The sequence below is a fragment of the Aspergillus udagawae genome (genome assembly GCF_001078395.1).
Source record: "Aspergillus udagawae IFM 46973 DNA, scaffold_1, whole genome shotgun sequence".
NCBI lineage: Eukaryota > Fungi > Ascomycota > Eurotiomycetes > Eurotiales > Aspergillaceae > Aspergillus > Aspergillus udagawae.
In genome coordinates this window covers 1,851,765-1,875,916 of record NW_025091264.1, presented here as the reverse complement: position 1 = coordinate 1,875,916, position 24,152 = coordinate 1,851,765, and the positions used below count along the sequence as shown (strand labels likewise).

The 24,152-nt window shown below is 51.0% G+C and overlaps 10 protein-coding genes across 10 annotated transcripts; 6 read left to right on the top strand and 4 right to left on the bottom strand.

The window, feature by feature from the left end:
• Window positions 1-701: 701 nt before the first annotated feature.
• Window positions 702-3,449, top strand: Aud_000623 (uncharacterized protein; the record flags this gene model as incomplete). Its single annotated transcript, XM_043286130.1, has 1 exon — window positions 702-3,449. One exon carries the CDS (start codon window positions 702-704, stop codon window positions 3,447-3,449), a length of 2,748 nt encoding a protein of 915 aa, XP_043142065.1.
• A 925-nt stretch (window positions 3,450-4,374) lies between these two features.
• Window positions 4,375-4,983, top strand: Aud_000622 (HNH endonuclease signature motif containing protein; the record flags this gene model as incomplete). The annotated part of the gene is made up of 3 exons (XM_043286129.1): window positions 4,375-4,443; window positions 4,495-4,656; window positions 4,705-4,983. 3 exons carry the CDS (start codon window positions 4,375-4,377, stop codon window positions 4,981-4,983), a joined length of 510 nt encoding a protein of 169 aa, XP_043142064.1.
• Window positions 4,984-6,358: 1,375 nt separating this feature from the next.
• On the top strand, window positions 6,359-9,098 carry Aud_000621 (uncharacterized protein; the record flags this gene model as incomplete). Its single annotated transcript, XM_043286128.1, has 3 exons — window positions 6,359-6,661; window positions 6,765-8,570; window positions 8,622-9,098. The coding sequence occupies 3 exons, from the start codon at window positions 6,359-6,361 to the stop codon at window positions 9,096-9,098; spliced, it is 2,586 nt and encodes an 861-aa protein (XP_043142063.1).
• A 404-nt stretch (window positions 9,099-9,502) lies between these two features.
• Aud_000620 (mRNA splicing protein SMD1) lies at window positions 9,503-10,056 on the top strand (the record flags this gene model as incomplete). The annotated part of the gene is made up of 3 exons (XM_043286127.1): window positions 9,503-9,516; window positions 9,597-9,646; window positions 9,749-10,056. The coding sequence occupies 3 exons, from the start codon at window positions 9,503-9,505 to the stop codon at window positions 10,054-10,056; spliced, it is 372 nt and encodes a 123-aa protein (XP_043142062.1).
• Window positions 10,057-10,571: 515 nt separating this feature from the next.
• On the bottom strand, window positions 10,572-11,357 carry Aud_000619 (S-adenosylmethionine-dependent methyltransferase; the record flags this gene model as incomplete). Its single annotated transcript, XM_043286126.1, has 1 exon — window positions 10,572-11,357. One exon carries the CDS (start codon window positions 11,355-11,357, stop codon window positions 10,572-10,574), a length of 786 nt encoding a protein of 261 aa, XP_043142061.1.
• Window positions 11,358-11,753: 396 nt separating this feature from the next.
• Aud_000618 (succinate dehydrogenase assembly factor 3) lies at window positions 11,754-12,275 on the top strand (the record flags this gene model as incomplete). The annotated part of the gene is made up of 3 exons (XM_043286125.1): window positions 11,754-11,972; window positions 12,033-12,132; window positions 12,205-12,275. The coding sequence occupies 3 exons, from the start codon at window positions 11,754-11,756 to the stop codon at window positions 12,273-12,275; spliced, it is 390 nt and encodes a 129-aa protein (XP_043142060.1).
• Window positions 12,276-12,842: 567 nt separating this feature from the next.
• On the top strand, window positions 12,843-13,610 carry Aud_000617 (GNAT family N-acetyltransferase; the record flags this gene model as incomplete). The annotated part of the gene is made up of 3 exons (XM_043286124.1): window positions 12,843-13,224; window positions 13,274-13,383; window positions 13,440-13,610. The coding sequence occupies 3 exons, from the start codon at window positions 12,843-12,845 to the stop codon at window positions 13,608-13,610; spliced, it is 663 nt and encodes a 220-aa protein (XP_043142059.1).
• Window positions 13,611-13,900: 290 nt separating this feature from the next.
• Window positions 13,901-17,104, bottom strand: Aud_000616 (KAR9 family protein; the record flags this gene model as incomplete). The annotated part of the gene is made up of 1 exon (XM_043286123.1): window positions 13,901-17,104. The coding sequence occupies one exon, from the start codon at window positions 17,102-17,104 to the stop codon at window positions 13,901-13,903; it is 3,204 nt and encodes a 1,067-aa protein (XP_043142058.1).
• Window positions 17,105-18,296: 1,192 nt separating this feature from the next.
• Window positions 18,297-19,814, bottom strand: Aud_000615 (uncharacterized protein; the record flags this gene model as incomplete). Its single annotated transcript, XM_043286122.1, has 1 exon — window positions 18,297-19,814. One exon carries the CDS (start codon window positions 19,812-19,814, stop codon window positions 18,297-18,299), a length of 1,518 nt encoding a protein of 505 aa, XP_043142057.1.
• Window positions 19,815-20,743: 929 nt separating this feature from the next.
• Aud_000614 (alternative oxidase) lies at window positions 20,744-21,897 on the bottom strand (the record flags this gene model as incomplete). The annotated part of the gene is made up of 3 exons (XM_043286121.1): window positions 20,744-21,254; window positions 21,313-21,603; window positions 21,662-21,897. 3 exons carry the CDS (start codon window positions 21,895-21,897, stop codon window positions 20,744-20,746), a joined length of 1,038 nt encoding a protein of 345 aa, XP_043142056.1.
• Between the last annotated feature and the right edge of the window lie 2,255 nt (window positions 21,898-24,152).

The following is a 24,152-nucleotide window of genomic DNA, read 5'->3' as shown; positions in this document are numbered from 1 at the left end:
TTAGGTTAGCGATGAGCCTGTATCACCACATTGAAGAAGGCTACTCGGTCCACAGTCAGATCTAAAATAGCTTTGAAAACAAGCAGCAACAATTGTCGGGCCATATTTCAAAAGAACTTCATGCTGAGTAGAACTATTCAAGGACCCGTAGAGGCCAGAGTTGTCAGTAGTCTATACTGTGTGTTCTTTTGACCAGGAAACCAAGCTCGATGCACGTGGTGCTTACCTCACCAATCACCTGATCTGGTCGTGTCATAAGTGTACAAATGGGATGGAATCATGACTAGGCTGATTATCAGCATGTCAAGCACTTGTGACTCATTCTGTCCCATCACGATGTCGTCCGCTTTGTAGCTCAATTCTCAAATTGCGATTGATTTGTATTCTTCCCAGCTGCTCATCAAAAGGACTCCTACCTCTTCATTCTCGTGGCTGTTTTGAGCCTACGGATTTATACTCTCCATCGCATTAATCTTGGATTCGCAAGATGACTTTATCAATACAGAAACTCCTCGGCATATGTGAAAAACACTTCGCTCATCGACACATAGTTAACCTCTTGAATGTGTGCATATTGCAACTTCGACTGATACGAATATAAGGCTCCTTTTTTTGTGTTGTTCAAGGCCAAACATTTCGGAGACTGTTACCTCTTTTCTTGGTTTGGTCACTCAACGCGGATCAAAACAAGTGTGTGAATCATGGCATCTATTTTCACCTATGACCCGGACCCTCCAAGGGTTTCCTCGCCTTGGTCGACGTCGGGGTCGTCTACTCCCCAGCTTACGGCGAGTGGGAATCGTGGCCTGGCGATCCGGACGCGTTCTGGCACGGAATTGGACCGTGTGGATCCAGACTTTCTGTCTGACTATGGGATCACGAAACTGGAGCCCGAACCGCAAGAGGGACCCACTGAGTACAAGCTGCATCTACTTTTGCGGTCCCGTCGCCTCTACAATTCCATGACGACTGGTCATGTGGTTGGCGGTTCGTATCATTCTCGCGCAAGCTTGTCCGCCTCAGGACCGACACCGTCCAGCTACGAGTCGAACTTGAGATCGGCTCAGGTTCGCTCAACGCAGAGCCGCCAGCAGCGCCTGCAGCAGTTAACGACTCAACTTTTGTGGCGTCTGCAACAGTCGTCACCGTTCCATTCGTCTACAACTGCCAACCTTGTGTTGCCCGTTCTTCCGGAGGCAACTCCTCAGCTTGGTACCCCGCAGAAACCGGCTCGTTTAATTCCTGGCTTGGAGGAGAGTCAGGGGGCTTTGTATGAGATTGGCGTGGCTGACGATGGGACCTTCGTTGGACTAACGCAAGATGAGTTGGACGAGAGCTTGACCAATCTGCAGGTCATGGCGGCTAGTTTGGGTTGCAGGGTCGAGATTCTTCGCAGAGTCATCGTCGGCAAATGCGAATGGGCCGAATGGCCGGAAGACACAAGTGCTGAAGCAGCCCATACTGGCAAAGTCCACACAGAAAGCCTCTGGGTCGCTGAAGCCCTGGTCAGTCCCGATTTGGAGTACTACGGCTTAATATCGCACCGTGACGGATTCGATGGGCAGACTACCTCGTGCGATACCCAAACGAGCTCTATCCGCGAGGACAACCATTCTACGACCGAACAGATTCGGATCTCAATTACTGGCCCGACTGCAGCCGGCAAGTCGTCTCTGTTGGGTACTCTGACATCATCAATACTCGACAATGGTCGAGGGGCAAGTCGATTGAGCCTTCTCAAACACCGCCACGAGATCTCGTCCGGGATCACTAGCTCTGTTGCCCAGGAACTTGTAGGCTATGCGAATGGAGAGTCAACTAATGATCCCGTTGAGGTGATCAACTATGCGTCCGGAAATGTTGCAGCTTGGGACGACATCCATGCCACGGCGAAGGATAGTCGTCTGGCATTTGTGTCAGATCTCCCTGGCTCTGTACGCTACCTCAAGTCTACTTTGAGAGGATTGATCAGTTGGGCACCTCACTACGTGTTGCTCTGTATCCCGGCCAACTGTGACGAAGAAATGGTCCCGGAACCTGTTGGTGGCGCTGCAGAACAGATGGCAGAAATCAATCTCGCTCTGTCACACTTGGATCTGTGCATCAAGTTGGGGATACCCACCGTGGTAGTTATCACCAAGCTGGATGTTGCATCTCGAGCAGGCCTGCGGGGCAATCTCACGAAAGTCTTGTCAGCGCTGAAACTGGCGGGCAAAAAACCTGCTATGTTGCCTGTGCAATCCGCTACCGGTGAACAGGACGTGGACCTCCAACACATCTGCCGGACTGATGCAGATGAAGTCAGGAAAGTCATTGATGCAGCGAATAATGACTGGTCATCAACAGTTCCGATCGTTCTGACGAGCGCTGTCAGCGGTACAGGTGTAGGGAAGTTGCATGCTTTTCTTCGATATCTTCCTATCCCTCAAAGGCCGTCCTTAAGGAGCACCGTCCTAGGCGAGACACTGTCAGATATGCATATTCCCGCAAATTTGTTCGACATCGATGAAGTGTTTACCATTCCCCCATCCAAAGTCTACTCTACGTCGATGGAGCAGAACGCAAGGGAAAATCAGGGCGTTGTTCTATGTGGATTGGTTCGTTACGGGTCAATCTCGGTTGGAGACGAACTCTTGGTTGGACCGCTACTGGCCAATCCACAGGCCGAGCCCGAGAATCTCTTGTCAGCACCAAGAAGTCAATCGGGGCGAAGCAGACCGCCATCTGAGGAGTTTTCTACGTCTTTTTCACAAGGATTCTTGTCCGGGAAAGCGACTTTCCCCGCTCAAGCAATCTGGCAACGTGTGCGAGTCGTCAGTGTTCGGAACCTCCGGTTACCGGTGCGAACTCTCATTCAAGATCAAGTCGGCACGATCGGTATTGAGCTCCTTCCAACCCAAAACGAGCAAACCCCGCGTTTGGGAAAGGTACGAAAAGGGGCTATCCTAGCCGACATTGCCCCCAGCGGCTCGCCCGCAAAACCTTCGCTTTTCCACACCGGATTTGTTGCTAGCTTCCCCACCAGCGAGTTCACGTCGTCCGTGTCTCCGCCTCTACTGCTAGGTGGCAACGCTATTGCCTATGTTTCCAATATCCGCGCTACGGTGAAGGTGACTTGTGTTACTCTTGCGGAGGATGAGATTATCTCTTCTCCCCCATCGCCTACGGAACCGGACTTCTTCAGCTTTGACAGCGATGTTGTTGATCGTGGGAAGGGTCATGCATCAGAAGTGAATAATGTGGTCAATTCGGCCAAGAATACAACTCAGGGGGATGTCAAAATCTCATTTTCGTTTGTTACGTCGGTTGAATGGGTGGAAGCCGGCTCTCGTGTGCTTGTCGTACCTGGCACTTCTACAGCGTTGTCGCCTGCGCAAGGCTCCGCACCACCTTTAGGGCTTGGGGGCTTTGTTGGCAGAGTCTGTAATGTCGTATCTTCGGAACCATAGGAGAGTAAATGATACTCGGGATGACTAGATTCCAATCGTTCTTTTTGTTTTGAGTTGTATTTGTTTGCTTTAATTTGTCAGTTATCCCTCTTAGAGTTAAATTCTCAGCTTGTTGCTTTACCGCAATAGGGTCTTCAGGTATTGACGTCTACACCAAGTCATACTTCGAACTATGAATGATTTATGATGCCATTCTCCTCTCAGTTGTGTTTCTAAAAATTCTCTTCCTCCCTCCTCGACTTGAGCAGTCGCTACAACTGCTGTGGAAATCCTCTCCCTGTAACAACAATATAGTTTTTCTTCATATCATCTTGAATAGACACGTTCTGTCGATCATACAATCTTGAGCTTGACAATGGCGAATGTTGACCTGCTGATTCTGACGGTTCTATCTCTTCAGCCATTTTGGACTTTGAAGATCCTGTTATGTCCACTTTAAGGCAGCTCTCAGAGTCTCCAAAATCAGGAGACGCTGTTTCTGATGAAAGAACATCAATTGAGAAGCTCACACAGTATAAGCCTCAAGATAGAAAAGATGAGACAGTTAAAATACTCAAGAGCTTTATTGACAATCTGCCATTCGAGAGCAGAAAAGTCATCATGAAGTTCATCAATATCAGTGATGATCACAATATTTCTAATCTGGCTCATCATCTCAGAACTGCTGTCCTCATCCCAAGTATGTATCTTTATTCCATATTATACTATGCAGTGTCCTCGTGTCTAGTATAGTGTGGCTAATATTTTCTTCTGTCTAACAGTGAAGGCACAAGGTGGGAAGACGCCACAAGTCACCCCGTTGCCCTTGTCAGGAAATGATCAGGAATGGCTCAAGAAAACCTGCTTTCAGCGTGACAACTATCAATGTGTTGTCACTAAGATTTGGGATCCTGTAGCAGACTCTATTTTTAAAATTCAAGGCGAGATGACAATCCATACTCAGCTCGCGCATATAATCCCATTTTCTATGGGACACTGGGACAATGAACGGAAGGTTAGTTTCTATCCCAAGTACAGTTAAAGACTTTCTAAGTAAGTGCTTTAGGCGAAAGAAATCGCACAATGCTGGGAAACATTGTACCTTTTATTTCCCAGCATCAAGGACATCATCAAGCCAACTACAGTCAGTACCCCGGCAAATGTGATGACGATGGCCATGTCAATCCATCAAGATTTTGGCAGTTTTCAAATTGCCTTCAGACCAACCGTATGTGTTTCTCCAAATCATAAAATTATTATATGCTTACTTGACCAGGACACAGAGAATACATATAGGATCAAGGTGTACCCACGGCATCAGAGATTCTTTGACCAATACTATGAGAAGCCCATAACCTTCACCATGCACAGCGCCTCAGAATTGCCCAGTAAAGTCCTCCTTGAGACGCATGCGGCGATCGCCGAGATTCTTCAGGCGTCGGGGCAGGGGGAGAAGATCGATGAACTTCTGCGTAAATGGGACGACATTAGACGCCCGGCATCTGATGGAAGCACGGATCTGGAAAGCCTTCTTTCGTTAGTACGTGTCCATTAGCATAACGTATTTCCCAGGCGAACGGCCCATCTCTGTATTCCATATAAAATGGCACCCTTCAAGGCTTTAATATCTCAACAACCAAGCATCTACGGGGTCCAAGTTTAGGTATGAGTATAGTATAGACATATAGAATCATATTTATAAGCCACAGCCTCCTAGTATATGTATATACTTAAGGTAACATAAATTACACCTGCATTTTTGGTAAATTTAGCTTCTTAGACATTCAGAGAGAGAAATAGTATTTTAAGGCCTTGTGAAAGAGTATTCATATGCTCTAGACTATATATACTCTGAATATCTTACTTACATAAATAGCATATATAAGCATGATTGGGATTTCAAAGCCTTGAAGGCTGCCATTTTATATGGAATACAGAGATGGGCCGCTCGCCCGGGTGGACCGCTCGCCTGGGAAATACGTTAACGTAATCGGTAAGCGAGCGGCGCATGTAGGCGAGCGGCGCACCTCTGTATTCCATAGAAAATGACACTTTTTGAGGCCTCGATATCTCAACAACAAAACATCAAGAGAGCATATAATTCCATATACGTAGTAAATAAGTAGTGCAATTTAAGTATGCAAAGAAGCGCTGTCTTAAATATAGTTATTCCTCTTGGTAATATGTAATGGAGTGGTATCTTTTGTATTTTATAATTCCTCAGTAACTATMGATTAAAACAACTGAAAAAAAGTCTGAAAAAAATAATAGTCTACTCAGACGCGCACAAAAGCTAACAGTATCTACTAGCTTGTTCTAAACTTTTGCGTTGTTCAAGATATTGTAGCCTTAAAAAGTGTCATTTTATATGGCATACAGAGGTGCGCCGCTCGCCTACACGCGCCGCTCGCTTACCGATTACGTTATAGGATTACCAGGGTGATTATTCTTCGTTGTGAAGGGTAGCACCGTCACGTGCAGGTCCGGGGTAAAGCCTAAGGCCCACTAAGTCACGACTGGGGCAGCCCTAGTGCCTTAGCAACACTCATGGTACACCTGGTCCCACTCCACGTCATCCAAACAACCTAGCTCTTCAGCTATTCATCCACTTGAACAGCTTCCTTTGCAACCTTATGTGGAACGCATCACTTCTCTGTTTGTGGGGAGACCTTTCCAGTCTCCTCCCCTATCCAACAAGTGAAACTTGACAACGAACGCACTACTACCCTACCAACCTGCCACCAGTCCCTGCGGCTGGTCGATCGATCCCGTGTTGTCCGACGGTCCCTTTACCCTGCGGGTTCCCGCCAAAGCCTTATTTGTTACTCCAGGACTTCTGGTTTCTGCCTGGTGGATGCTCCATCTATATCAGCGCAAGCGAACGTTCGCGGGTTACTACCACGAGCCTGAGCAGTGCTCACTAGATAAAAATGGATAAGGATATAGAACAGCCGTCAGACGAAGCAGCCCTCATACCCGATCCCCTAACTGCAGAACAACCGGGGTATCACTCCCAGGGAAAGGATGAGTCTTGCGAAGCCATCATGTCGCTAGCTGACAATCTTGCACAAGTTGTTACCTTGGGACAAGCGACATCGGAGAACGTCAATGATGATGGAAATGCCGTTAGGACGGCGAAGCGTTCTACTAGGGAGGTTTCGGCGGCAACCACGAAGAAGCCGCTTCATTTACTGGATTTGCCCATGGATGTCCTCCAGGACATCATAAAAGAGGTAAGCTAGCTTTGATCAGTTGGGTCCTGATCACTGCAGCCTTCGACCCGGTTGATCATTGTCTCTTAGTCCCGTATTGATCAAAACCTCCTACACTCTACAGGTGACTCACACGAACGATCTAACATCTCTCGCTCTGACGTGTTCTGCCCTCCATGCTTTGGCGATTCCCCAAATGTACTCTCGATTCGATATCGTATGGCCCGACACTCTATCGTCTTCGGATCATCCTGCTGGAGTTGACGCTCTCTCATACGGCCTCGCAACGCTGGTGATGGGAGAAGACATGTTCCACGAGACTCCGTCCGCAGGCCATTCGCCTTGTCAGCATTGCGGTTGCGACGGTCGGCATGGACAGATGCCCAGTAGACCTGAAACAATTACTATGAGGAAATCTGTGCAGGCACCAACACAACAGAGTACAATGCGGCATATGCGGCGGGGGAATTATTATGCTCAATACACTCGGAAGTTCTCGGTGGGAAATGGCCCGTTGGCATGGGTCCAGGAATACGCTGTGACCAAAGAGACAGGCAAGATGCTCGGGACACTTGTTGCCCTGGCCGTGGCTCGCATGGTGAATTTGGAAACGTTTATCTGGGATATGCCGACGGGTGTCCTGAGAGATGTGTGGATGGCCCTTTCGTCCTTGGCTAACCGCCCTGGGCGTGACTGCCGCCTGGAACGCGTCTGGGTTCGCTGGCATGATAACACTGAGAATGCAATGCGCCCCCCGTCAGGTTTGCTTCCTTCCGCCTCAATGTCACCTCTGGTCCGATACTCGCATGTTGAATATCCTTCTCTATCGATACTGCCGCCTCTGAAAAGCCTCAGTGTGCTCGACATCGATGAGCCATCTTATCTTGAAGAAATGGCCGTGCTCATCGATCGCTCTCGAGATCGTCTGACTGAGCTGCGAATCGGTATATCCTCGAGAGTATACCAGTGCGATTGGCTGAAACCTCGAAGCACCGTTTCTGCACAGGGGGATGCGTCCGACGAGGGCCCACATAACTGGCCTAAGCCCGGTGGTGTGCTGGAAATTCTCTCAGGAAAGTGGCAAGTTTATCTCGGTCACGGGAAGTTTCCTGTACAACCTTCCCCGATTAAGAAAGGGAATGAGCAGGAGGCACCCTTTTCTAGCGGGGAGCAAGTCATGTCGCACAACGAGTTGATTGAAACAATCTCTGATGGTGATAGTACTAGTTCTGAGTCCCAATCACCGAATCGTCTAGCGGGGAATAAAGTCGCTGCATCAACTACAGTACAGGCTGTCTCTGAGACGTCGGACAAGATGCCCTCGGCATCTTGCTACAGTCCAGGAACGGGATCTGACCGAATTCTGAGTCTAGAGATTTTTGAATTGGAGCGCATTTTCCTATGCATTCCTGTGCTTCTACAAGTCATTGACTGGACACGAGTCACCACATTGACTATTCTTCGGTGTGACGGGCATGAAAAGCTTTGGAGGGCGCTCCGCCGACAATATGCCCCTTCGGCTTTTCGAAATACTTCAAATTATACGAAGATTCAGGATGATCAGGCTTCTCAGTCTGAGTATCCTCTAAAGATAAAGCACATTCATACGGACTCTGTCTCCCCTTACCTACTGCTATTCATCAAGGACGCCATCGCCCGTAACACACTGGAAACCGTCTTTCTGCACGAGGCCCCCCTGTATGACTCTATTGTCCATATCGAGGCAATCTACAGGAATATCATACGGGCCCACCGCCTAAGTCTGAAAAAGATCTTGCTCGATAGCACCGAGCGATCGCCCAACGGAACTGAGGTGGGCACCAGTCGTTGGCGCAAGTGGATGTTGACACGTAAAATGATCTCGTTCATTACCAGCGGACGCATGCCAAAGCTGCGTGAGCTGTCCATGACGATCAATTCCAAGGACTGGGTAAGTTGCAATCCACGTGGTGCTCAAAGCAGTTCGCTGATAGTCTTTTAGCACTATTTCCTTCAACGACTTCCGTACATTCCTCATCTGCGTGCTCTTCACATCCCGCACATTGCCAATCCCGTTCATCGGAGCCCCAAAGAATTGGCGTTGCAGATCTTGGATATTGTGACTATCCGACCCGAGGTTGGGATCGGCTACATTGGAATTCAATCCAAGTGCTATGAGATCGTCGAGAGCAAGCGCGGCGACAAGGAAGACGACCTAGATGATACAGACGATAGCCACAGTGAAGGGTTTGTTCCAGGGGGCGGACCGTGGCCAGCGTCGGACATGAATGAGAGCGAGGATGAAGATGGGATGGACAGCGTCTTGGAGTCGGGCTCCGAGCTGTCCGACTACGGGATTTCATCCGATGATGAATCCAGCTCTGACTGTACTCGATCCCGGACGACGTTCAAGCTCAGAGAGATCTTGTTCTACGATGATAAAATAGCTATATTCAAAGCGCGACACGGTGTTCTGTAGGGCTGTTTCGGAGAATGTGGACGTTGGCGTTGGACTGGCTGGCCTTTTTCTTGTACGAGATACCATTTAGCGATGAGTCGAGATCAATATGATTGAGTGCTGCATACTTTTCGTATTTGGGCGGTATGTGACTGCTCGAAACGTAGCCATCTAGAAATGAATGTAAAGCTTAGTGGACAATTTGAGGATATTGAGGTCACGTGCTCCGAGCTTCGCCGTTCCTCGCAGGATCAGCTTTGAGCCGCCATCACTTTTAGGACATCAATTCGCAAAGAGACTTGGCGGAGACACCTGCCACTCTTCCTGATCAACTCTACATTTTACCTCGTCTATTTCAGCTACAGCTTTTTCCATAGCTTTCAGTTATAAGGAATCCGTGTGTTCGCACATTAATATCCGTCAACATGAAGCTCGTTCGGTGAGTACATTGCAGTTGAATCGGAGTCTCGACGACAGCACTGGCTACCAGAAGAGGAACTGACATTTGGCTTTTCCTAGGTTTTTGATGAAATGCGCCAATGAAACGGTGACGGTTGAACTAAAGAATGGTTGGTCCTCCTTGTGACCTAGCGATTGGGCTCCAGCCCATGTTCACGGCCACACCGTGACTTGAGTTCGGCGCGACTGACGGATCACTCTGCATTAAACAGGCACAATCCTCCACGGCACCATCACCTCCGTCTCTCCTCAGATGAACACCTCTCTGCGCACTGTCAAGATGACACCCAAGGGCCGCGATCCCGTCTCCCTAGATACGATCAACATCCGCGGCTCCACGATCCGGTACTTCATCCTCCCCGACAGCTTGCCCCTGGATACCCTGCTCGTGGACGACCAGCCGAAGCCCAAGAACAAGGCGCGCAAGGAGACGGATCGGGGCCGCGGCCGCGGCGGCGGTGGTGGACGGGGCGGCGGTAGAGGCCGGGGACGGGGCCGGGGACGGGGTCGTGGTTTCTAGACGGGCACTGTGGCTAGGTTCTTTTCCGTCTATGGCTTCGGGAGTTTACTTGTTTTTCTTTCTTGTTTGAGATATGTTTGGGTGATATCGTGACGTGTTTTTCTCTTCTTATGCTCTTGTGACGATGGGCGAAGAAAAGCAATAATCTACGACTGTTTCGTTGATCTTTTTGGTTTGAGGGGGAAGACGGCCCAGCAAGCAGAGTGGTGGCCATGGATCCAAGGGCAGATACGGGTGACTTCCTGTGAAGTGCTCTTGTGAGCAGTTTTACAAAGATGGCCGTGAAGACCAGCAAGTGTCCTCATCCGGGCATTTGGCAAAGATGCCAACCTGGTCGACGAAGTCAATGGACACAGTTCAGACGAATAGATCGCGGTGCCAGAGTTCCGGCATGTCATGGAAGGTACGGCAGTACCTCACTACCTGTACCTATATCAATTGAATTGACATTGAATCAAAATCTTGGAGGGCTCTTGGCCCAGTATGCATGTCGTAATTGGGTATATAACGCATTATTAAGAAACATCCCTCCATATCCTCACAATCACCAACTTCTCCCACCCGGCCTGCGTCCCACTATTCCCAACCGACTCGGCCTTCCAACCCCCTCCCCACCCCCGTATCCTCTCCTTGACCTCCTCCGGCCGGTTCTGCGCACAGAGCAGCACATACGCTACTCCACGCTCGGGATGCAACACGCCCGGAACCGCCTCAAGTAACCGATTCGTCGTCTCCATCCCATCCATGCCCCCCGCATACGTCAGCGACAGGAAATACGAGTCCCGCTCGAACTTGGCCGACCTGGACAGCGGCTCCGCGGCGGCCTCGGCCTCGTGCTCCGTCACCAAGGGCAGACGCGGGAGTTCCTCCGTCGGCACATACGGCGGGTTGAAGAGGAGGACGTCGACGGAGCCCGGGCGCAGCGGGCTGCAGAGATCACCCAGTACGGAGGCGATATGTGCTGATTTCAGGGCTGCGGCTGCTTGCCGCTCTTGGATGGCTGTTTGGACTGTTGTGCGGGTGGCTGCGCAGGCGTTGCGGTTAACGTCTGTGCCGAGGGTGAGGATGTCGCGGCGGCCGAAGATCTCGTGGGAGTTGGCGGCGACGAAGGCGAGGACGACGCCAGAGCCCGTGCCGACTTCGACGACTAGCGGGGAGGCGGTGCTCGTGCTATTGAAGCGCTCGGAGAGCCATTCCGATTCGGACGCGGAAGAGAGCGTGTCGAGGAAGAGGTACGAGTCTTCGGAGGGTTCGTAGATGGTGTCGAAGGAGACATGGTCTGTGGATGGGGTGGGGAGCATTTTATGCAGCCTTGCAGTTTAGTATCGATATCGATAGTGAAGCTATCGGCCCGAAAGGTGAAGCTTTGAAGCTTTCAGTCGTCAATTGGCAGCGTGATTGCCAGGTTACAATGCTCTTAAATATAGCCCCGGGCCCAATTAACATGAACAACCTGATCACAGTCAGCGCTCTTCATTTCCAAGCACGTCCTTCCTTCGAGCAAAACTTACCTGCATGACAATGGAAAAGGTTCAATGGTAACTGCTGCGGAATGCCGACACTATGATTCGCCATCTCCTCGCCGCCTTCCGGGATGCATCTCCAACCGCGGCAGTATCATCATCATCAGGATACTCCGTACAGTTCGCAATCTACACGCTCCTTTCCCCTCAAGCACTCCTCAAGCCAAATACACCATGCGTCTCTTCCACAGATTACTAATGGCCACGCCCTCAACAATGGGCTCCAAATCCAGCCTCAGCGAAGCCCTCGCCCTCCTCCCCCCACTCCAGCTCTACCGCCGCATCCTCCGCGTCCACCGCCGGAAGCTCGATCCCGAGATGCGCATTCTGGGCGACTCCTACGTCAAGAGCGAGTTCCGTGCACACAGGGACATCGAGAACCCGCTGCATATTGTACGTTCTCCCCTTTTTTCCTCAAGTCAGAAAGTCAAGTGATGATGCTAAGACGGGCAGATCGGCTTCTTGACGGAGTGGCAGCTGTATGCGCAGAAGCTGGAGGGTGATGCGTGGGTTGGGGAGAAGCTGGATAAGTCGAAGCTGGAGAAGATGAGTGGTGGGTTCTACCTCTACAATCCTATATTTCGGGTCCGGAGTATACTAATTGTCTCTGTTTTGGTGTCTGTAGATCAGCAGATCGGACAGCTGTATGAGCTCATGCAAGCGATCAAGAATCCGGACGGGGAGGGGAAGGAGTGATGAATGATACCCTGTTTCTTCATGTCATCGGCTAGAGCATGCAGGATAGAGGTGGACGGTTGGTCTAGCGGCAACGGTCGAGTTCTGAGGTGGAGGACGTTCGTAACGACCTATGAGGATCTGATATATCCTCAGTGTATATTATCATGCATCGCACAAAATGGCTTGCTATGGGGTGGATGGCATTTCTCTCATGTTCACGGCGTTGATGTACATATATATTTTTAGCTTACATTGGTTCAGCGGTTCTCCGTTATAAGATTTCACATGCATGCAGCTGGCTCACAGGATCATAAGCACTAGCATGATTAATCAACATGCAATTGACCTTCAATTAGCGTCGGTTTACAATCTTCAGCTAAATTTCTCAGTAGTACGGAGTACTCCATATAGTCTGTGTATAAATGATCAACTCGCAAACTCACGCCCTACCATCTACAAGCAATGACTAATCACGTTGACTATGAAAAATATACTTCGGCTGCGCCAGATAAAGAGCAACCCATACTCCGTATATCCAGCCATTCCCCTCCAGAATAAACACCATATTCCCTACCCAACCACAAAATGCCAGCCAAAACAAGCATCATGGAGAATCCCTCCTCCAAAATTCCCCTTCCCCCAGCAGCCCTCCACAAAGCCCCAGCCCTGAGACCCCGCCGCGGACTCCTAAAAGATGGAACACCCGTCACACTGTACCCCATTGCGCACGGCGCCTCGAGCATCCCGTCAGCCCTGGTGACGGTGCTCGCCGAGGAATTCCGCGCGGAGGTCGAGGGCGGGTGCACGTATCCCATGGAGGAGCCAATGAGCGAAGACAAGTTCGCCGAGTACTGGTTTGGGACGTTTGCGGTTGTGGCACTGACAGGAGACGAGGAGGAGATTAGGGAGGGGAGGGATTGGAAGAGGGAGTGTTTGGGGACGTTTTATATTAAGCCGAATTATCCTGGTAAATTTACTCCGTGCATACAGGTTTGATTGTAGTGCTGACGGAGCAGGCCGGTGCTCACACGTCTGCAATGCGGGATTCCTGACTACGACTGCAGCGAGAGGCCGAGGGGTAGGAATAGTTATGGGAGAGACGTATCTGGAGTATGCTCCCAAGCTGGTAGGTTCACAGTGCTTGTTGGTGTATGTTGCGTCAGACCGATTGAGAATCTATAGGGGTACAAATATTCGGTCTTCAACCTTGTGTTCGAGAATAACGTCGCCTCGGTCAAGATCTGGAAGAGACTCGGATTTGAAGTCATCGGGCGAGTGCCACAGGCTGCACGGTTAGAAAATAGCGAAGACTTGGTGGATGCATTGATCTTTGGAAGGAAGCTGGGGGAATAGAAGCACATGCAGAGTATAGAATTTGATGTAAATAGAACAAATGTACCCGCAAGGTATCACACAATGTATTGAATAATTAAACCATACACCGAAGAATGATCTGTAAGTCCCTAAGCACAAATAGTACAATCCGCCGCTAAAACAATGCGAATGGGGAATCAAGCAAACCCAGTCTGTCCTCAAACAATTTGGTATATGACACCGCAAAGAACCAGCGAGCCGTAAATGTATGTGACCCTAAAATGAAACAAGAAGAGGAGAGGCTGCAGATGTTTGAGCGAGAAGATGAATCAACGCCAGGGTGGTCGGTCAATGAGCTTGCTGCGTGATCCCGCAGTACTATCTCCGCCAGACCGTGGCTTGGGAAGAGGAAGCAGACTGACACGTCGGTTGCCTGTTCCTGAGTGGCCAAGCGACGTTCCAGGACGAGTTGTCTTTGTCGGACTCAGCATACCTGAATCGTGCGTCTGTGAGACACTGCGGCTGAACGACATTCCAGCGTAGCTCTGCCGGTTGCGAGGGGTATTGGTCAGGCCAGCTAGGCCCGGCTTCTGAAGCTTGCTGTATGGAGGAGGATCGAGAAGGGAACGGTGAGGGGACGGAGATGCCGCCCGCGCCGGGCTGCGAGAGGCGAGTCTGCTAGAAACACGGCTGACGGATCGGGATGTCGGAGGAGCAGGAGAGGCAGACTGGTCTCGCCGGTGCGGGCTGGGCATCGGCAGAGTGGACGACGGTCGCGACGTACGAGCCGGAGCAGAGGATTTGCGGAACGGCGTGCTGGACCTGTAGACGTGACCAACTTCCAGGTCATTGGTGTTGGTGCAGGTGGTCCACCGTGGACGGTTGTTCAGCGGTGAAGGCGGTGGTGGCAGGCGCGAAACCTTCCGCGTCGCCGGCGTCGGAGTGATGGCCGTGTCTTTCTTGCTAGGGGACGTAGCCGAGAACGTAGGCTTCGGGATGGCTGATTTCAGAGCCGAGGCCGCCTGCGGGAGTCCGGAGTATCGTCGAACCTTGGACATTGTGGTCCGCGTGGCAGAACTACCCACGGAGCTACCACGCCTGCTTGAGGGGTTCAGTGGTGTGGTTGAGCCCTTGAGACCATTTCCGGGCGTCATGACTACCGACGAAGCAGGGGAGCTACCGGGGGTGTCGACAACACTGCTCGCAAGGGGGCTGTCCATTGTGATGATGGTGGATATCGAGTCCCGCAGGTGCTGAGACCTGGCGAGATTGAGATCGTCCAACGAAAAGTCCATCACCTTGATACTTGCTTTGAGAGCGTCGATCCTGGATGACATGTCTGACGAAAGCCTCATAATCTCTCCATTCACCGTGAGTCGATCCTTGACACCCTTTTCGATGATGGAGATCACCCGTTCAATAGCAGAAACATAATGGACCTTCTTGGCTTCGTAGCTCTCGATCCGTTTCGTTAAGCCAGCAGGATTATGCAGATGCGCGCCCGTCTCGATCCCTTCCTGGAGCTTGGCAATGCTTCTCTCGACCGACTCAAACATCTTGTGTGCCTGTGCTCCAGCGTTGCGGAAGACCAGAATCCAGCGGTCCTCGCCGAGCTCCTTCCGCAGAGCCTCCGCATCGGCCTCCAGCACTTTGTAGCTCTTCTCCAGCTGATTTCGCCGGTCTTCCAGCTCCTCGCAGGCACTGGGGAAGATGCGCTCGGCCCGTGATTGGAACATGGACAATCTCATGGGCAGGAAATCTAGAGAGGCCCTCAATGGCTGCATCCGAGCAAACAAAGCCATGAGGCTGGAGTAGGAATCATCCTGAGGTGTCTGGATAATCGGCATACCCAAGGGCGGCGCCTCCGAGAAGATGGGGCCCATGCTGAAGCGTTTGCTTGCCATGTCGCCATTCGATGGCGTCTCCTCAACGATTGTCTCAAGTTCATTGATATCAAGCCCGTTGCTGGTGCCTTCCTGCTCATTCGCCATGGTGAAGTGTCGCTTCTCCTCCATCTCGAAGATCAGTCGGCTGAGATTCTCAATTTCCATGCCGACATCGCCTAGGACATTAGCCCATAGCTCTTCCCACTCCATGGCTAATTCTACCTGCTCCTTGACGCCCTTCAGTCGCGCTTTGATCTGCGCCCAACTCTGGATAATGGAGTCCATTTGAAAGACAATCGTCTTCAGACTGTCCGGGCTGACATTGCCTATGTCTTGCCGAAGTTGAACCTGTTCGATAGCGTTGACATAAACGTGAACTAAGCTTTCGAACCGTGTGATGGCTTTGTCCACTCCCTCTAATCCTTCTCGTCCGCCGGCTGCGGCCCACTCCACATCATCCTCCGCGTCCAGGCCACTCAACACATCAGAAGCCTTCCTGATCCATATCTGAATCTGCTCCGCAGCCCCTGTCAATGCCTTGACAGCAGCGGGTGCATTTGAGATCCCAGCTATACTGGCTGCCAATGACGAGGGTTGTGGAAGAGTGATTGAGGTGAGCTGCGAGAGTTGATTACTAAACGAGGCTCTGGAAAACGAATATATTGATTCAGTGCGTTGCAAGCCCTTTGGGTTGAAGTATGACTGCACATTCGAGGAGGAACCGGACAATGGAGGAGAATCTTTCGGGGGTGGGGACGGGCGAGGCGATTGCGCTTCGTTGTCGCTGGTACTCTGAATGTACTTCTCAAAGTCCGTCTGATCGGGAGCCTCGGATGTTGTCGCGGACCCAATTGCCAGCGGCATCTGAGACTGCTCCACAGCAGACATGGTTGGGGTCTGTTCCACCACTTCTTCGTTCTGCGAGTCTTCCTGCGAATCTCCCCGCGGAGAAGCTACCGCCGCAGCGGGCAAATGTTCAGTGTCAATATTCTCAAGAGGTATGGAGGTATGCGATCCAGGGTTCTCGATGACTGGTGCCGCTGGCTGCGGATCTGTTGGTGTTACCGATCGCCCGGCCGAACCGTGCTGTAGGATCTCCGACGCTTCGAAAGGAGTCTGCTGGGTGTCTTGCTTCTTGCCAGCTATCTGCAAAGCATTCCAAGACCGGCCCTTCCTTTCAACCTTGATAGACAAATTCTGATGAAGACTGTCAAGCTCCTTGATATGTTCCTCCGGAATCCGACCGACGTTGCCCGGGCTGCGAGATGGTGTCGAGACCCTGCTACTACCATCCAACAATTTCACCCGCGCGGCCAGCCCAGGAGACAAACGACGTAGAATCGAGGGCCGGACAAGACTTTTATCGAGACCACTCTGGTCCTGGCTGTCGTAGCCTTCGTCTTCGTGGTGACTACTGCCGAGGCTCCGAATACTTCGCAGGGATGATTTGGACTTGATCCGACGAGGTAGGGGTTCGTTCTCTGGCGAGGAGACCGATACGGCAGGACGAGGAGGTGGCGGCGGCGGCGGCGAGGATACCTGCGACACGAAAGGGTCGTTGCTGTTGTTGCTATCGGGGTTGGGTGTGGGATCTGCGAGCTGGCTGGTAGCAGTGGAGGCAGTCGAACTGGAGAATAAGGCACGCATGGATACTAATCCACGAGGCGACCGCCCTGGCCTGGTGTCGCGAGCGCTACTGTAGAATGTAGATACTGGAGAGACGAAGGTGGTGGGCTGAGGAATGTAGATTGTTTGGCTGCGGTGAACGGAGCTAGTGCTGTCGGGAATCCTGAGTTGTTCAGGTGTCCACCGTCCTACTGCTGTGCGGTGCGGTGGCCTCCCTTCGTCCCCCTTTCTGTTTCGTCGTGGGAGAAAATCGGACACCCCCTGCAAAGGAGATAGAGCTGGTTCTTGAAGCGGTATTCAGATTCAGAGGGTCTAGAATGATTTGAATATTTTGTTTCTGGTCTGAGACATATCAATTGGGAGGGGAAGGAAAAGAGCGGTGCGACTACATCATAGATGTAAAGGTGATAGGTAGATAGTTTCAGCAGACAACAAACAGTAAAATACGGATACAATTAAATAAAACAAGGCGCGCCATGTCCTGCCTTAGGCTCACCTTGCATTCACTAATGACAACGTTTTAACGGTCGATCGCCCGCCGTACGCCGCCCATCAATCATTATTGCAGCTAGCTATTTTCTCTGCGTTAGGGGGCATCTTGCCCTTGGGTGTTCTTCTGACCAGGGTAATCTTATTTTCCTTTTTTATTATTCTCAGACCGAGTACTTGAGTATAATAACTATGGACTAGATAAAGATGGTACGTACTAGACGAATGTCTGCTACCGACCATCTACTTACCAAAGTCCAAAACCCAATCCCACCGAAGTAAATAAACAGAGCAGAGTTTGGTCGGCCAGAGAAGCCATTCAACCGTGGAACCAAGTAGTCAACCGTGACGTAAAACAAGGTGGTTGGATTTCAGCCCAACTCATACGTGCCGCGTTATAGAGGGAGAGACCCTGGCCATGGTAGTCAAGTGTGCAACCAGTTCGAATCTAAAATGGCTGGCCAACCAATAGGCAGATATATGCTTCAACCCGCAGTTGGAAACTCGTAGAACATAGCAAGTACGTATGCACAAACGGAAATATGCAAAAGCTCAAGACGACAAGTAAGGGGTATCTAAATGATGGATAGCAAACAGAGAACTCAATACGTGGTACCACTCAACCACTCATTCCAGACCATGGCCCCCTTGCCCCTCCCTTTCAACCCAGGAACACTGCGCCGGTATATGTAATCTGCAGTCTGTACTGCCAGTATCTGTCATGTCATGCAAGATCGCCTTCTCCCTGGCTGTCCGTAGTCGGGGAACATGCAGCGACCGCCGTCCGTGGCTCGCGCCAGTCTCGCATCAATTCTTCCCGGACCGCCCGGCACCATGACAAAAGAGCTGTATCGAATTGCCTCCAGGCCTCATCGCTGGTACCGTTGACGACGCCCATCACGTCCATTTCCAGCTTCGTCTCCCATCGGATTTCTGCCGCCTTGAGCCAGAAGCGAAGATTATCTGCACGTCGATATGGCTTGGCAACGTCTTGATGGTACGACTTTATCTCGCCGAATGGTCGCTTCGACTTCTTGACCGCCTGGTTGTGGATGCGGACGAGGTCTCGGCCGTCCCGCAGTCGTTCAAGAATCGGTGTCGGCAATGTACCGTCATCGGTGGACGTCCACGTTGGCAAAGGTGTATCGGATTCTAGCAAGCTGCGCAGGAACGATTCCTCGCGCTCCCGTTCTCTCCCGCTCCAGTCGCCCTTCGCCCAGTCCCATCCTTCGCGCTCTTTCGCTTCCAAAGCCTCCAGGTCCTCCTCTTTGGCGAGCATCTGCCGTACATTTGACACCCAGTCCATCATTGACGATCGCTCGTCCTCGCGAAGGCCCCCCGTAAAATTGCGAGCGGCCCATCGCTTCAACACCTCCAGAACATGAAACAGTTCCTGCCGGATTTCCCGCTCGGGCTTGATTGAAGCCAAGCGTTCGGGGCGCTCATGCGCCGTATAGTAAACCTTGGCCGCTCGGATGGCAAGAGTAGCCGCATCCAGAATGCGCATGCCTTGAATCTCATGCCATCCTGGCGGACCATTGCCTGTGCCTGGCCGGGAAATCATTCCTGCATCTTCTCGAGAAACACTGATCCGGGGCGGCACCATCTCCGGCGGGGGCTCCTTTTGCGACTCCAGGTCCTTGATGTTCTTCTCGGCCTTGTTCACGGCATTAAGCAAATCCCTCCGCAGCGCCGGCACATCCGGCGGTGGCGGAATATGATGCGTCTTGACGCTGTATGTGCTCACCGTCGGCGGGAGCATCATCTCGTCTTCCAAATCCTCCTCACCAATATCCGAACAGTCTTCCTCCGTCGGGCTCTCCGTCAAATCATCGATGAACCGGGCATTAGGTGTCAACAGTAGCCGAGGCTCCTCCTCGGGCTTTTTCTTCTTCTTCCACTCGCGCGCATGGCCCCCCTTGCCCTCCAGCAGACCGGTTCTGGCGAAATAGTACTGCAGGTGGGCAATGCTCCCCAAACTCATCACACTCTCGCGGTTCTTAGCCGACTCGGCGAATTCGGCTCCCTGTGGTCGGATGTATCCATGTCGTCTCGAAGAGGCAGAAATCGACGATCTGGCATCGGCGGATGTGGCGGACGAGGTTGAGAGGGACGAAACGGTGGAGAAGGTACGGTCAGGGGATGGACACGAGGAGATCGCAGGCGTTGCTGGGATGGAAGGGGACGGCGACAAGGCCCTCACAGGAGCGAGGACGGATTCTGAATCAATAGTCTCGTCCATATTTCCTCAATATTGAATTCTGGATAGCCGATTTCTTCCCTCGGGTGGAAAATATCGATATAGAAACGAATCGGACTCGGTTCGATAGGGCGATATCGCACACGACGTGGAGAGGACAGGTTGTTCTCAAGGCGGTAATGGTCCCGTATTTTTTTGGAGATCAGACGTTAATATCGGCCGTTGGCCAGATTATTATTGCTTGGTCAGTGTGCCCGGTCGTGGTGACGGATCGACACGACACTTAGTAAATCGTTCGAGGTTCAAAAGGGGGTTTTTTTCCACTAAAGGGGCGAGCGGGTCGATAGTCCGAGAGCCAACACGTCGATTATCATGGCGATTCAGAGTATTTATAGCAACTCCCAATTTCAAGTGTTCTGATTACTAGCACACTACTCACAACTAGGAAATGCCATTGTCTCTCTGTTTTTCTCGATGGTTTCTGTCCGATATCTCGTGTCTCACTTCGACCGCTGTTGTTCTTATCCTCTCAGGCACACCCGCCGAACCTTGTGCCTTTGTTGGTACTTTGCCAGAACAGGTCTAGTGTTGCCCCGTGCCTTTTGCCCCGCATTCGACAGCTTTCCGTCCGTTCCAGAGGTTCGGCGCGGATCATAATCGCAAGGCACATGCACCTTAAGTGTATTGATTCTAGAATGATCGAGGAGAAGATTGCAACGAAAATGATACTCGGACGTTGTTGAGAGAGGAGAAGCGCTGTAGGCAGCCTAGACTAGGAATCACTAAACTCCGTGCTCCTTGGAAAAGAAACAAAACAGAAAAACACCAGTGGATCAGACCAGTAGAACGATGAACCCCCCTGAGACTCCTCGGTAACAAAATGAAGCACGAAATGGAAAGACAGGCCGTCTATCACATGCAGGTTTCTAATGCTGGAACAGACGCAAGAAAAGAAATTCGAAAGGGACGAATCAAATAATTTCGTCTCTCTCCCATCCGGTCGGCTTCAAATTCTCGATCCCCTTTGTCGGACGAGGCTTGGAGGGATCCTTGTACTTGGCTGCGTAGGGATTTGGATCCGCATTTTGTTGAAGGTTTCCTAGTGTGTGGTTGACCTCGCGGTGCTTGGCTTCGTCTGCCCGCACGTACAGCAACAAATCCTTCATCTTGCGCTGGCCCTCAGGCATGTTCCAGTACTGGATGGCGATCTCGGGAGCATCCAACTTCTCCCAATCGGGCAGCTTCCCTGTCTCAATGTCTTTGATTGCCCGAGTGTATGTGATGACGGCTTCTTCTTCAAGGTAGCCGACGAACCGGTGGCAGATGCGCGGGGAGATCAGATATGAAATGAAGAACCCATTGAAGAAGACGCCCTGTGCTCCGAGAACCATGAGCCGCATGAACCATCCTGGCTCAGCAAGCTTGAGGAAGGTAAGTAAATGCATGCGCTCATTGTATGCCTCTTCAAGAAGAGTTTCGATCCTGGTGATTGTTAGCATCAACATGAAATTGCCAAAAGTTGATCACTTTGGAGACTCACCATCCGTTGTCCCTCTTCATTCGTCTCAAGCTCCGCAGATGCCTCAGCATGCCTCCAACCATGCCTGGCACGCCAGCCACGCTCTCGAGGAAAATGAATCGAGTAAGCCACTTCTGCTCGGTCATTTTGAATTTGGCGTCGTGCTCCTGGCCCGGCTTGGGATGTCGATACCCGGTCACCAAGTCCATACCCCATCTGAGCATACGGACTGTCCCAAGCGCGACCCAGTCGGCCCAGTTCCTGGTTTCTCGGTGGGCTATTTGAACAGCGCGCATCTGGCTTTCGGTGTAACTGGGAACTATTAGCACAGGAGCGCGTGAAAAGTCAATACCAATCAATGAGTACATACATAGGATGAACCCAGGCCGTCTCAACCTCCTTGATGTGAGGAGCCTTCGGCGGAGGGAAGTAGTCTTTGATTTGTGTCTGCGGCGTTGACGAGATGGGCCGCTTTGTGATCGACTGGAAGTGGTTGCTGCTTGCTAGCAAGGGGCGACTGCATCCTGATGCACCCACTGCACTTGCGTAGGTCCGGATAGTAAACCGGAGATATGTTTTGGGGAGTGCAGTAGCCCGTAAGGGCATGGTTGTCGTTATCGAGTTCATATGGAAAGGTAGTTATCAGTCGTGAGGCGGTATGGTAAGGATGCCTGAACCTCGAAGAGAATAAATATGATAATTTCTTCGTAATGTTTGAGTGTTTGGATATCTGAATATCAACTACAGCTTATGGTTTCTACAGTCACGTCCTTTTATACCTAACAGTCCAAATACATGCAAACGCCTTATGTATGGCAAAAACCGGAAGCCACGCGGAGCCAACAAAAACAGTGGGCACTCATCTTGAAATGGAACAAGAAAATTTTTCCACCATAGAAATTCTCCATGGTTTCAGTCATCATTGAGCACATTAATTGATAGGCCGCACCAATATCAACGAGGCTTAGATGAGCGCAATTCGTATTGGTATGGATGGTGGAAACTGATAAAGTCTCTAATGGGGGGCCTGAGGAGGGGCCTGAGGAACCGGCGGACGGGTTCCAGTTTTGATAGGAGCTAGAATGAACGTCGAAGTTACAGGGAAGCCGCCCATTGATACCAACGATAACACCATGATCAGCACTGATAATTGAAATTCAAACAATATCAAGGATCCACTTCGTCAGCAGCAGACCTGAGACGAAGTAGAAGCAAATTGTACGTGCTTCCCATTATCCCTATGGCAAGAGACCTTTCAAAGCCGATACTGGCAATATGTCGTTTCTGTCATCTGAATACGATATCGTATCTTCGTAAAATACAGGATCGGGCCATGTGACCTCGGAGCAAGCCGGGATTGTCAGACGGCGAATGACTCAGCGCCCGATTCTCAGATAGTTACAGTGAGCTACCTACTGCCCGAAGAAAAATCGGGACGCAAGTTTGAATGCGTCTCGGTGTTTCGGATTTCGGAGCCTCCGTTACGACTGCTAAATATTCTCGGTGACCCATTGCGTCACTTGAGGCGCTCCATATACGCATTGGTCAAGGTGTTTGTGGACGCCAGCCGAAGGGCGAAATGCCGTCCATGCATTTGAACTGGAGGGAATCCCGTTGGCCGAAGTATTCTCGTCATCCCGACCTACAGGAGCATGACTCGATCAACCATTACATCCAATTATACCTCTCTTATGTTCTCACAGTCATTGCACGGTGGAGTTCAAATACGCTCAGCACAGAGTCAAGCAGCTCATTGGAGAACTTCATTTAATTGAAAGACGAAGACTGGGAACTCTGGTCAACCAACATATTGAGTTCAATCATTTAGCAGCTTCAAAGACCGAATCGGAAGTTCGTCTGACAGCGAAGTGATCTTCCCCTTCTTCTGAACCGAGATCCCTTTTTTCGACCTTGACTACGTGTGCGAGACGTGGTCCCTTGTCGATGTCTTTGAAGAACTTCTGGAGTGTCTCGTCGTTACCTTGGACTTCTCCTTCAACCTGTTGCCATGCCCTTAGCTTCTGCTGATATGTAGGTAACGTAAGGTAGGGGCTGGGGACGAACTCTTCCACAAGTAGTGTTCTTCACCCAACCTTTCAACCCGTACTCAACTGCACGCTTCTGAGTGAAGTCTCTAGAGCTCAGAATATAGGTGTTAGAAACGTGTTTACGCTGAAGGTCTCTGTAGCCAGATCCATGATCCTACCGGAATCCGACACCTGGAAACGTTGATTCGAATTAGTAACCGTTCGATGAAATAAATCGAGGATCGCAAGCCACGCTGGTAAGACCTCAAAGAGTAGCAGTGAAGTACTTGCCTTGTACAGTGCCGTGGACTCTGAATGCAGTCTGATACATCCCGTCAGTCACGTGTCAAGAATTCAGATGACGTATCAAGACAGAGAAAAGACGAAACGCGACTAGGAAGCTAGAAAGGATCGGGGGAGAAGTACTCGCCGCGATGCCATGTTGACAAAGGCTTCGGTTCTTATTCCGTGGTTCAGGGTCGTGCTATTGTGATATCTTTGGAGAGTTTGTCTGATCATACTCCATACCCAAGTATCTATCGGTTGACGTTCATCCTGGCAATCAAGTGGGGCTCTAGCTGTGCTTATGCCTCAGGCTGCAAGGCGTCAAAGCTGCTGGAGACATCCAATTTTAGCATTCTTGTTCCATTACGCTAGCCAAGCACTAGTGCATTTTGGGGTCAGGAACTGATGCTGACCAATGATAACCAAGGTGTTCGACAAGCGCCTTACTCATCATTAGCAATGGGATCTTCAAGATCACAGATAGAGAGCTGAAGGTTTGGCTGCAATTGCAGTGGTGATGTCGAAAAACTTAGCTTTAAGAAGCCTGTT